The sequence below is a fragment of the Oncorhynchus mykiss genome, chromosome 21, assembly GCF_057628025.1.
Source record: "Oncorhynchus mykiss isolate SJ-2025 chromosome 21, ASM5762802v1, whole genome shotgun sequence".
NCBI classification, from domain to species: domain Eukaryota; kingdom Metazoa; phylum Chordata; class Actinopteri; order Salmoniformes; family Salmonidae; genus Oncorhynchus; species Oncorhynchus mykiss.
The window spans coordinates 3055651-3069154 of NC_143042.1; the positions used below are offsets into that span (position 1 = coordinate 3055651).

At 45.8% G+C, this 13504-nt stretch overlaps 1 protein-coding gene across 3 annotated transcripts in view; it reads right to left on the minus strand.

Moving 5' to 3' along the window:
* Nucleotides 1–13504, minus strand: part of LOC149972943 (prickle-like protein 1) — a 61993-nt gene that overhangs the window by 18766 nt on the left and 29723 nt on the right. For 2 of the 3 annotated variants that reach the window (XM_090213460.1, XM_090213461.1), the window contains exon 2: nt 2108–2578. In XM_090213460.1, the coding sequence (XP_090069586.1) occupies nt 2108–2566 (459 nt within the window). In that variant the 5' untranslated portion in view covers nt 2567–2578. Of the gene's footprint in view, nt 1–2107; nt 2579–9969; nt 10291–13504 lie in introns of those variants that run through there. The other variant, XM_090213459.1, reaches the window with a different exon arrangement.

Below are 13504 nucleotides of genomic sequence, written 5' to 3' on the forward strand. Positions count from 1 at the left end.
TATAGACTCCAGACATTAAACATTAAAGCCTGAAGTCTGGCTGCAGTTTGTTTGAGGATTTGTCTCGGATGGCCACACTTCTGTGTTCAGTCAGATCTCAGTGGAAGGCAGTGTGTGTGTGTGTGTGTGTGTGTGTGTGTGTGTGGAGGGGGGGGGGGGGGGTTCTGTGTGTGTGTCACAGGAATTCTATGCCTGTGAGGGGTTGTTAGAATATCGGGGGCAGAGAGATGTAGAATCTGTCAGGAGACATCAGTAGAGTTGGAGAATAGTCCTATTGCTGCTATTCTCTGTGTGCTGTAATGTCCACAGTTTGTGACACTGACAAATAGTGTGACTCTACATCTCACCACCAAGGGGATTTACAAATCAAATCAAATGGATCTATAAAGCCCTTTTTATGTCAGCATTCCTCCTGATCTCCAACTGTTAACATTAGGAGTGGACTGATTCCTCCTGATCTCCAACAGTTAACATTAGGAGTGGACTGATTCCTCCTGATCTCCAACAGTTAACATTAGGAGTGGACTGATTCCTCCTGATCTCCAACAGTTAACATTAGGAGTGGACTGATTCCTCCTGATCTCCAACAGTTAACATTAGGAGTGGATTGATTCCTCCTGGTCTCCAACAGTTAACATTAGGAGTGGATTGATTCCTCCTGATCTCCAACAGTTAACATTAGGAGTGGACTGATTCCTCCTGATCTCCAACAGTTAACATTAGGAGTGGACTGATTCCTCCTGATCTCCAACAGTTAACATTAGGAGTGGACTGATTCCTCCTGATCTCCAACAGTTAACATTAGGAGTGGACTGATTCCTCCTGATCTCCAACAGTTAACATTAGGAGTGGACTGATTCCTCCTGATCTCCAACAGTTAACATTAGGAGTGGACTGATTCCTCCTGATCTCCAACAGTTAACATTAGGAGTGGACTGATTCCTCCTGATCTCCAACAGTTAACATTAGGAGTGGATTGATTCCTCCTGGTCTCCAACAGTTAACATTAGGAGTGGATTGATTCCTCCTGATCTCCAACAGTTAACATTAGGAGTGGATTGATTCCTCCTGGCAGGTCGGGGTCTAGTATTAGCCTATCTATGTGGATGGACATTCAGTTTGCCAGCTGTGTTTTGTGACATTCAGATATGGCTTACTACCAATGGTCACTGTGATGTGATCTGTCACCAACAGCTCCCCGCTACCTCTCCCCAGGAGGAGAGTCATGAACTGTTCCAGGTCCAGAGGCATGGTGAACTGGCCCCTTGTGTTCTACACTCAACGCTGCATCTCAGCCTCACCTCAGGAAGATGGCAACACCCTGTCACTTGGCTTTAAGTCCCTGTGACGTGTGTGTGTGTGTGTGTGTGTGTGTGTGTGTGTGTGTGTGTGTGTGTGTGTGTGTGTGTGTGTGTGTGTGTGTGTGTGTGTGTGAGTGAGAGTGAGAGTGAGAGTGAGAGTGAGAGAGAGATGCCCGTCCCAGTGTCACACCAGCCCTACCAGATGTTCTGTTTCCACCTCGAGCCGAAACTCTGGACTCATCCAACTCAATCCAATGGATGACAACACAGTATTGTCTATTGTCCATCATTATGTATCTCCATCATGTTATAGTTACAGTCATGTATCTCTATCATGTTATAGTTACAGTCATGTATCTCCATCATGTTATAGTTACAGTCATGTATCTCCATCATGTTATAGTTACAGTCATGTATCTCCATCATGTTATAGTTACAGTCATGTATCTCCATCATGTTATAGTTACAGTCATATATCTCCATCATGTTATAGTTACAGTCATGTATCTTCATCATGTTATAGTTACAGTCATGTATCTCCATCATGTTATAGTTACAGTCATGTATCTCCATCATGTTATAGTTACAGTCATATATCTCCATCTAATTTGACTGAAGGTGATGATGCTGTTGAACGTCATCTTGACTTAGCAGAGGCACCAAACACATATACACATGCATTAATTTACTGACTTTATGTGATGCCACTAAGGTGGTCGTTGTTAGCGACCGTAGTTACTGGAGAAGCTTGTGGTTGACTATTCAACAGACAAATGAGGATATGATGATGATGCCGTGCTGCTCACCTGTTCAGGTCTGAGTCCAGGCGGTACCCAGGCGTATTCCTCAAGGGCACAACCTGAGTCATCGTCTGACGTAGAGCTCCTCTGGAAGCCCAGGGTCAGTTTCCCCAGCTTCCCCCCCGTCTGCTGCTCCATATCCAGGCCCCGGACACCCCCCGTCCGCTGCTCCGTATCCAGGCCCCGGACACCCCCCGTCCGCTGCTCCGTATCCAGGCCCCGGACACCCCTCGTCCGCTGCTCCGTATCCAGGCCCCGGACACCCCTCGTCCGCTGCTCCGTATCCAGGCCCCGGACACCCACCGTCCGCTGCTCCATATCCAGGCCCCGGACACCCCTTGTCCGCTGCTCCGTATCCAGGCCCCGGACACCCCTCGTCCGCTGCTCCGTATCCAGGCCCCGGAAACCCCCCGTCCGCTGCTCCATATCCAGGCCCCGGACACCCACCAGCCGCTCCAGGTTCATCACACGCGGGCGCTGCCCGAGGGAGACAGAAAAGGAGACGAAGTGTTATCAAATGCCCCCAAATTCAACGTTTAGAATAATTCCTCATTCAGTCAGTGGTTCTTCAGACTTTATTTATCGGGAGGGACATCTCTATATCAAACGTTGTTGTCTGTTTCTGCTTTCCTGAAAACACTGGTCTGCTCTCGTATAGAAACAGAGCGGCAGGTAGCCTAGATCCTAGTGGTTAGAGCATTGGGCCAGTAACTGAAAGGTTCCTGGACCGAGCTGGCAAGGTAAAAATCTGTCATTCTGCCCCTGAACAAGGCAGTTAACCCACTGTTCCCCGGTAGGCCGTCATTGTAAATAAGAATCTGTTCTTAACTGACTTGCCTAGCTAAAGAAACAACAGTATCTGAATGGCAGGTTGTAGTTACAGTAGATGACAGGTTGTAGTGTGCCTATATCATGTACAGTGTGCCAATATAATCCTAGAGTTGAATCCCTACATGAAGTACCACTGTAACAGATACCTCCAACTCAGCATCGCTGCTGGAGGGCCTGGGTCTAACAGTGAGCTGGATGGATGCTCACAGCCCTCACTGTAGAGTTAAGACTGTGCAGTATATTAGACAGGTTAGTGGAGTACAGACTGACTGTTAAATGGATCTGGTCTTATAATCATGATTAAATCCCCTTACATCACATCACATGACACTGAACTGTACATTGAGTCAGAGACCTTTTGTACCGGTCACATCCAAAGCTGTGCGTGTGTAAAACATGTATTTAATACCTAGTGTGTGGCTTACAAGGACAGGACAGGGACAAGGACAGGACGCTTGTGGGACTGACACAGAGCGGTACATTCAGAGACCTGTTGTACTGGTCACAATCACAGTGAAACACTGCTGGTTCATAGGTTGAGGTTGTATTGGGCACAGGGGGCTGGTGTCCATGACGACACCACAGTACACACGTAGGAGGACATGATATCTCCTCATATAACACAGCTTTGTGTCTGTGATTGTCTAAGGCACACACATCACTATTTCACAGAATCTCAGCCATTTTAGGTTCCTTTCAAAGCCTTTTAAAGGACCTGATAAGGAGGAGGTGTCGGGTTACATCAAGAGATGTTTATCACTTCAGTCTCTCTTCTCTCTTATCACTGTGTTCACCTACTTCAGAGCCCTCTCTCTACCCGCGTCGCAAATGGCACCCTATTCCCTATATAGTGCACTACTTTTGACCAGAGCTCTAAGGGAGCTCTATGTGCCCTGGTCTAAAGTAGTGCACTAAATAGGGAATAGTGTGCCATTTGGGATGTACAACTCTGTCGCTGTCAGATAACCTGGTTTAAGTCTTGGAGGTGTTAAAAACCCCACTTGTGTTTTGTTTGAGCTCCTTTGACGTGCAAATGAAGACCAGAATAGCCTGAGAAGAGCACCCTTGTTTGGGGAGAAAGTTTGAATTTCACAGACGCCCTCTAAACTTAATGGAAGTTCACTCTTGAGTCACAAGGAGGGACCTTCTTCTGAAAGATTAGGTATGTCACAAGGACTGTCACAAGAGAGACCAAACGTCCCGAGAGTCTGAGTATGTAGGTCTAATACCTTTCTGTCTAATCATTTAAATAAAAAAGTTCAACAAAAACATGTCAGTAACCTGCTAGCTGTGGAAAATATATGTAAACTAATGTCAGCTAATGTATTCTGAGATATAATTTGAATGCCTTCACATGAGTTAATCACAGTCTAATGCCCATTCAAACAGAGATGGTAATTGTGACTCAGCCAGTCAACATCACTGTGGAGAAATGAATGGGGAAAGTTTGTTTGAATTTGAATACAGTTACAACAAGCCCTGCAGCTCCTAACCAACAAATACAAAAAGGGTCATAAAAGGCTCAGGCTGTAAAACTGGGACTGAGCTCATTTCACACACACAACACAACGTAGTGGCTCTGCCAGCTTTTTACCAAGTAGGACCAGATGACGACATCACTCATTAGTTCTTCTAATCTAACAGAACCCGAGGTCTCTGTGGTATGAGTAGTACTCAGTGTTGACAGCACATATATATATATTTTTAATTTAACTAGGCAAGTCAGTTTAGAGCAAATTCTTATTGACAATGATAGCCTACCAGGGAACAGTGGGTTAACTGCCTTGTTGAGGGGCAAGAACAACAGATTTGACCTTGTCACCTCAGGGATTTGATCCAGCAACCTTTTGGTTACTGGCCCAACACTCTAACCACTAGACTACCTGCCACCCCGATATATCCTTTAATTAAATAACTGTATGTTTTATATGGATTTCTATGGTTGCCAGATTCTATTGACTCTTTCCCGCACAATCAGAGCCAATATCCTGCTCAATCCACTAAAAAGTAGCCCAATTTTAGATATACTTTCTTGCTACAGTAGGTGCTCAATGCCTTTCCTTGCGTGAGGTAAAACACTTTCCCTAAGTGCCCTTGAGACATTATCCAACGGCCAAGCAACCGAGTCACGAGATGGACGGAGAGATAGAGAGCCATTTGCTAAAGGCGTGTCATTACAATAATTGTCTAGGTCATGTCCTCAAGAGAAAACTGTGATGGATTTCTGGGAATAGCCTGCTAGCGCAGTGTCTAGACGTGAAATATGTTGTCCTCAAAACATTTAATTACAAGGGATAAAAATAACACATTTTGTGTAGCCCAGTTCTGACCACACCGAGAGAAGAGTTCCCTGTGAAAGAATCTAAGAAATTATCCTGTGAATGTATTGCTAACCCCCATCCTCTTTACTCCAACCTCTGCTTTTAGAAAGTCAAGTAAGGAAAGTCAGAGAAAATCCCCAGCAGATTCCTGAGCCAACATACACAGGTATTCACATTACACCTTGTCACCCGCTGGCAATAACACAATGTGTCTTTAACGTAAACAAAAACAAAACGTCTAACTTACTACCCTGCTCTGCTCCTTTAAACCCAGAGAGAGCCGACCGGAGGGAAAGAGAAACATTCGTTTTAAAAAAAAAAGGCATTTAAAAAGTCCCAACATCGGCACTATGTAAACACCCTCCAGGTGGAGGCCCTGTTGTTCCTATACTGACACATACTAAAGGCCTCTGAGTGGTGCAGCGGTCTGAGGCACTGCATCTCAGTGCTAGAGGTGTCACTACAGACCCTGGTTCGATTCCAGCCTGTATCACAACCGGCTGTGATTGGGAGTCCCATAGGGCGGTGCACAATTTGGCCCAGCATTGTCTGGATTAGGGTTTGGCTGGAGGTCAGCCGTCATTGTAAATAATAATTTGTTCTTAACTGACTTAGTTAAATTAAATAAACATATGAAGGGTAGCATCTCAAGTGGCACCCTACATAGTGCACTACTTTTGACCAGAGCCCTATATGAATAGGGTGCCATTTGGGAAACATCTGAAGCCTTTACAGGAAAATAATTAACTGATCAAATACATGGCAGTTTAAATGTATACAGACTCAGACGGGCTAAGATGACCTGAGATGACCTGATGCTTGGCGGGAAGAAAAGTGTCAGAAACCGTAAGAGGAGAAACATCTACAACAACACCGACTGAAACGTTGAACGGAACATTCAGTCAGAAACCGTAAGAGGAGAAACATCTACAACAACACCGTCTGAATCGTTGAACGGAACACTCAGTCAGAAACCGTAAGAGGAGAAACATCTACAACAACACCGTCTGAATCGTTGAACGGAACACTCTGTCAGAAACCGTAAGAGGGGAAAACATCTACAACAACACCGCCTGAATCGTTGAACGGAACACTCAGTCAGAAACCGTAAGAGGAGAAACATCTACAACAACACCGTCTGAATCGTTGAACGGAACACTCAGTCAGAAACCGTAAGAGGAGAAACATCTACAACAACACCGTCTGAATCGTTGAACGGAACACTCTGTCAGAAACCGTAAGAGGGGAAAACATCTACAACAACACCGTCTGAATCGTTGAACGGAACACTCTGTCAGAAACCGTAAGAGGGGAGAAACATCTACAACAACACCGTCTGAATCGTTGAACGGAACACTCTGTCAGAAACCGTAAGAGGGGAGAAACATCTACAACAACACCGCCTGAATCGTTGAACGGAACACAGTCAGAAACCGTAAGAGGGGAGAAACATCTACAACAACACCGTCTGAATCGTTGAACGGAACACTGTCAGAAACCGTAAGAGGAGAGAAACATCTACAACAAGACCGTCTGAATCGTTGAACGGAACACTCTGTCAGAAACCGTAAGAGGGGAAACATCTACAACAACACCGTCTGAATCGTTGAACGGAACACTCTGTCAGAAACCGTAAGAGGAGAGAAACATCTACAACAACACCGTCTGAATCGTTGAACGGGACACTCAGTCAGAAACCGTAAGAGGAGAGAAACATCTACAACAACACCGTCTGTATCGTTGAACGGAACACTCAGTCAGAAACCGTAAGAGGAGAGAAACATCTACAACAACACCGCCTGAATCGTTGAACGGAACACTCAGTCAGAAATCGTAAGAGGAGAAACATCTACAACAACACCGTCTGAATCGTTGAACGGGACACTCGGTCAGAAACCGTAAGAGGAGAGAAACATCTACAACAACACCGTCTGAATCGCTGAACGGAACACTCCGTCAGAAGACGGACGACACTAGACCCACAGCTGCTTACTTGCATTGGTTGCACAAGTAACCTAATTAACAGATGGCAGGAGGTACAAGGACTATGAAATTGTTCTCCAAATATAAAGTATTGGTACTTACGAGAACAGAAAATATGAGTGTAAGATTCATTACACAGTCATCTCCATTTTAAGTTTATTGTTTTGTTTTGCTTATTCTTTGGTGTTTTGAGTTCAATATTATGTTACGTAATGACTAGGCAAATAATATTTTATTTATCTAATGCAAATTATTACATTTGTTTAAAAATGAATGCCTATAACAGATTTCATATGGCAATTTCCTGGAATATCAAATACAGTGTACGGAGATGTTGTTGTTATTACTACCAAATAGCATATACAGCTCTAGTGATTTACACTGAAGAATATGATGAATCCCTACATATAGGCAGAATACAATAGAAACACAATCATGTTGTTGTTATTACTACCAAATAGCATATACAGCTCTAGTGATTTACACTGAAGAATATGATGAATCCCTACATATAGGCAGAATACAATAGAAACACAATCATGTTGTTGTTATTACTACCAAATATACATATACAGCTCTAGTGATTTACACTGAAGAATATGATGAATCCCTACATATAGGCAGAATACAATAGAAACAACAATCAGAGCAGATAGTGAAGACAGTCAAGCAGACAAGAGTCACTGACTCCTACAGATGTAGGATCTTAATATAATCAGACATATGTAGGAGTTTCTCTTACCATAACCCTATAGAGAGGAGTATATCTAACCCTAACCCTATGTAGTATGTAGCTAGATCATTAGGGTTGGAGAGGGGACTCTAAAGGCAGAGGTCGTCCCTCACAGCCTGTCCTGATGAACTGATGAAGACTGTTATTCCAGGGCCAGATAGGTGTCAGGGCCAGATAGGTGTCAGGGCCAGATAGGGTGTCAGGGCCAGATAGGTGTTAGGGCCAGATGGGTGTCAGGGCCAGATAGCTGTCAGGGCCAGATAGGTGTTAGGGCCAGGGATAGGGGGGCACAGGGGGACTAACACGGTTTGACTGAGACCACCTGCACACACACATCCTGCCTCGCTGTTGATACATATACTGCCAGCTGACAACACTGACAGTGGGAGCGGGCAGGGAGGAGAGAGAGAGACACACACCGATATAGAGCCTAATCTGGGAGGAGGAGAGAGAGACACACACCGATATAGAGCCTCATCTGGGAGGAGGAGAGAGGGAGACACACACCGATATAGAGCCTCATCTGGGAGGAGGACAGAGAGAGACACACACCGATATAGAGCCTCATCTGGGAGGAGGAGAGAGGGAGACACACACCGATATAGAGCCTCATCTGGGAGGAGGAGAGAGAGAGACACACACCGATATAGAGCCTCATCTGGGAGGAGGAGAGAGAGAGACACACACCGATATAGAGCCTAATCTGGGAGGAGGAGAGAGAGAGACACACACCGATATAGAACCTCATCTGGGAGGAGGAGAGAGAGAGACACACACCGATATAGAGCCTCATCTGGAAGGAGGAGAGAGAGAGACACACACCGATATAGAGCCTAATCTGGGAGGAGGAGAGAGAGAGACACACACCGATATAGAGCCTCATCTGGGAAGAGAGAGAGACACACTGATATAGAGCCTACTCTGGGAGGAGGAGAGGGAGAGACACACACCGATATAGAGCCTCATCTGGGAGGAGTAGCGAGTGACACACACCGATATAGAGCCTAATCTGGGAGGAGAGAGAGACACACACCGATATAGAGCCTCATCTGGGAGGAGGAGAGAGAGACACACACCGATATAGAGCCTAATCTGGGAGGAGAGAGAGACACACACCGATATAGAGCCTAATCTGGGAGGAGAGAGAGACACATACCGATATAGAGCCTCATCTGGGAGGAGGAGAGAGAGACACACACTGATATAGAGCCTAATCTGGGAGGAGGAGAGAGAGAGACACACACCGATATAGAGCCTCATCTGGGAGGAGGAGAGAGAGAGACACACACTGATATAGAGCCTAATCTGGGAGGAGGAGAGAGAGACACACACCGATATAGAACCTCATCTGGGAGGAGGAGAGAGAGAGACACACACCGATATAGAGCCCCATCTGGGAGGAGGAGAGAGAGACACACACTGATATAGAGCCTCATCTGGGAGGAGGAGAGAGAGACACACTGATATAGAGCCTCATCTGGGAGGAGAGAGAGACACACACTGATATAGAGCCTAATCTGGGAGGAGGAGAGAGACACACACTGATATAGAGCCCCACCTGGGAGGAGAGAGAGAGACACACACTGATATAGAGCCTAATCTGGGAGGAGGAGAGAGACACACACTGATATAGAGCCTAATCTGGGAGGAGAGAGAGAGACACACACTGATATAGAGCCTCATCTGGGAGGAGAGAGAGACACACACTGATATAGAGCCCCATCTGTCTCACCTCCCCTCTGTTGACGTCAAACAACCACTCACACGCATCACGTTCCACATACTTCTGAACTAAGCCTAACCATTCTGTCTGTCAACATATCGTTCATCCGTTCACAGCAGTTAGCTCCACCCATAACAAACCTGAATCTACCCAATAATTATAACTCTACATTCACAGAGCTTCCACTCCCTCTACATTGTAATGGTTTTAAATCAGTTTCCAAAAAGTATGAATTGCTCTCTGTTGCATCTGAAGGAGCCCAAGGCAAAACTCTTACCTCTATGAAAAGCATTGGTCCTCTCCTCTCTTCCCAAATCCCTCAGTCACAAGACGACTCTCCCAGCCTCCGCCACAGCGCTAGAGGTCCGGCTGCATGCCCACAACACTACTCCCACAGAGTCTAATCTATCCACAGGGTCCTCCAATTTCCTCCAACGTTGGTCTATCCAAGCTGTCTCAGTGTTAGACCAAGGATAATCAATTAGTCTAGTTCCAAAATGCAAAGGTTTGAATCACAAAGCACATATACACATGGAGGTGATGTCTCTGTCTCCAGTGTCTGAGTGAGTGTGTGTGTGAGCTGCACTCACCCTGCTCTGGCACTCAGGCCAGCCCCTCCCCCTCATCCCTCCCCCTCCACCCCCCCTCCTCCTCATCTCCCTCCTACTTATCCCCCTCCTTCCTCCCCCTCCCTCATCCTCCTCCCCCTCTCTCCAGCCCTCCCACTGCACTTCAAATACACTTCAAGAATCAACAGCCACAGCCAAGCTCCCCACCGTTCCCCTCAACCCTCTCCGCTGACCGTTCCCCTCACCCCCTCCTCCTTTCCCCTCACCCCTCACCCCTCTTCCCTCCCATCCCCTCACCTTCCTTCTCTCTAACACCCCTCTGACCAGATGACTGTCCACAACATTTCCACACACTGACCGACGTTCCAATCACTGCACAGCCGTACACGTTCTCATTCTCAAGTGGGCAACAACTTACAGACACAAACGCTCTGCCTCTCTCTAACTCTCTCCCCCCCTTCTCTCTCTCTCTCTCTCTCTCTCTCTCTCTCTCTCTCTCTCTCTCTCTCGCTCTGCCTCTCTCTAACTCTCTCCCCCCCTTCTCCCTCTCCCTCTCCCTCTCCCTCTCCAAACCTCTGCTATCATCAAGTGGTTTCTCCTCACCAGAGAAGAGAACAGATCCAGGGTTATGTCAGAGGCTCTCTGTAGAGAAAACATCTGTGGTTCAATCTGTTCCACCGTTTGTCTGATTTATTAGTGTTCCAGCTTTAAACCTCAAGTCCACAGAACAATAACCATTATGTGAAATAATCAAATATGGTTTAATTATTGCTTCCAGCTAAATAAATAGATGACCTCAGAATTATTGCAGGAAGCAAGCTGAGTGTTTTGGAAGTGTCTTCAAATCAAATTGTATTGATGTTTATGTGAGTGTAGCGAAATGCTTGTGTTTCTAGTTCCGACCATGCAGTAATAACCAACAGGTAATCTAACAATTTCACACAACTACCTTTTACACACAAGTGCAAAGGAATTAATAAGAATATGTACATCGGCCATGAGCGATGGCCGAACGGCATAGGCAAGATGCAGTAGATGGTGTAGAGTACAGTATATACATATATACATATGTGATGAGTAATGTAGGGTATGTAAACATTATATAAAGTCGCATTGTGTAAAGTGACTAGTGATACATTTATTAAATCCATTTATTTTTATTTTTAAAGTGGCTAGTGTCACGTAAACAGTGATACAAACTGTAGCCATCTCCTACTGTAGCCATCTCCTATCTGCGTCACATCTTTGTATATTTGACCTTTATCTATATTTTATCTTCTATCTTTAATCAGCACATGAAATATTCCCATGACGTTTTCTGCAGAGGCTGAGATGGTGAGAGTCCTCATCTATTCCTATGGATGTCACCACATACAACCCCAAACTGAGCTCCCCTACTCCCAGCCTGAATGAGTGTCACTGAGGAGTCACCTCTCATCTCAAATGATCCCAGAACAGTTCACATCAGCAGTGAACTCCCAACAGGCAGCCTAGGGGTTAAGCACATTGGGCCAGTTACCGAAAGGTCGCTGGTTTGAATCCCCAATCAACTAGGAGAAAAATCAGTTGATGTGTGCTTGAGCAATTCACTTAATCTCAGTTGCTCTGGATACGAGCATCTGCTAAATGATACACATGTATCACGCACATGTTCCAGAACCTCAACGCAATTCCATATAGGACAGAACGTTGTTTACTGGTCGGAGATCAACATTTTGAACGTCCATAAACAAGCGAGAGAAGTTTCCATGCTTTGTTTGGACCAGGTCTTCACCATTGCTCATCATGAGGGGTTGATGGCTTCATTAAAGAGCTGAATGACAAATGTGTTTCATTCTTTGTGCCTGGGACAAAGGACCCTCCCTCAGGACGCCCTGCCACTGTCTATGGAGAATGGAGCAAAACAGTTTGTCACATGCCAAATTACCAGGTACACATGAGGAATAACTATGATTTAGGATTTGGGAGGGAGGGAGGGAGGGAGGGAGGGAGGGAGGGAGGGAGGGAGGGAGGGAGGGAGGGAAAGAGAGAAAAGGAGAGAGATACAGAGACAGTGAGAGAGAGAGCAAAGAGCAATTCTGGCATACCTTTCAGAGAGAGGCGAACAGACTCTCCAGGTTTCCAGGGTCTTGGCACAGCAAACTAAAAGCCACTTTAACTTAGCTCAGAGAATACCATGCTTTGAGTGGAAGATATTTATCTGGATCAACATGTATAACTCCTGGTGGAAACGTTAAAGTAAGGCAGGTAAGAAAACAAATCCTAGTTTGACCAACATATCAAAATGGCCGAACCAAAGAGTCACTTTTCGGACCAAGACACCAACAAAAAAGCCCCAAAGCCACTTTTCCTCTCACAATATAGACAATGACAGGGTCACAAAATGCCTGAAGATTAAAAAATACTCCCAGGAATAGAGGCTCTTTCTTTCAGACAATAGAGGAGATATTATCCATTCAGATGTAGGCTGGGCTTGTGGCCAGAAGCCACCGTGGGGTCGTTCAGAGAAAGCCCTTCAGAAACAGAAGAGGCAGTTGACCTTGTCATCTGCTCTGCTTCCTGGGACAGGGTGTGTGTGCATGTCCCACCATCCCAGCCTTTCCTGCTTCCTCCAGTCCAGAATAGCAGAACCGTCTGTCCCAATCCACACTGTGAAACAGTGAAGAACCAAATATACCTATATACCTATATATAGTGCTTTCTTAGTCAAGAGGAGGGAGTAATGTAGCGAAACACCTAGGGTGTATTTCCTGCCAGTTTCCTTCCTTCCCATTGTAAACCCCATTGACCTTCCCCTGGGTGGCCATTGTGGGGATAATGGTGATATTTCAACGACGTGCCAGGCCATCGGACATGCTCTGAGTGAATGATGCCTTGGCTGGTATTCATATGTCCGCAGCCTTTCGAGTCAATGTAACTAATGAAGGGTTTATGCAGTAACCTTTGGCACTGTCACACACACCACTGACACACACAAACACACACTCCCGCTGTCATCCAATCCACCCATCTGCCTATTGCCTCGCTCCATTCACAACCCAGTCTAACTTCTAACCTGTCAGGGCTACGGTCAGTAAACCTGAGACCCAGTCAGATTCCAAACTAATATACCTACAGACCCAAAACAGAAAGCCGTGTCTCTCGACCCCCCAAGACTAAACAGAAAGCTGTGTCCCTCAACCCCCCTAGACTAAACAGAAAGCTGTGTCTCTCGACCCCCCAAGACTAAACAGAAAGCTGTGT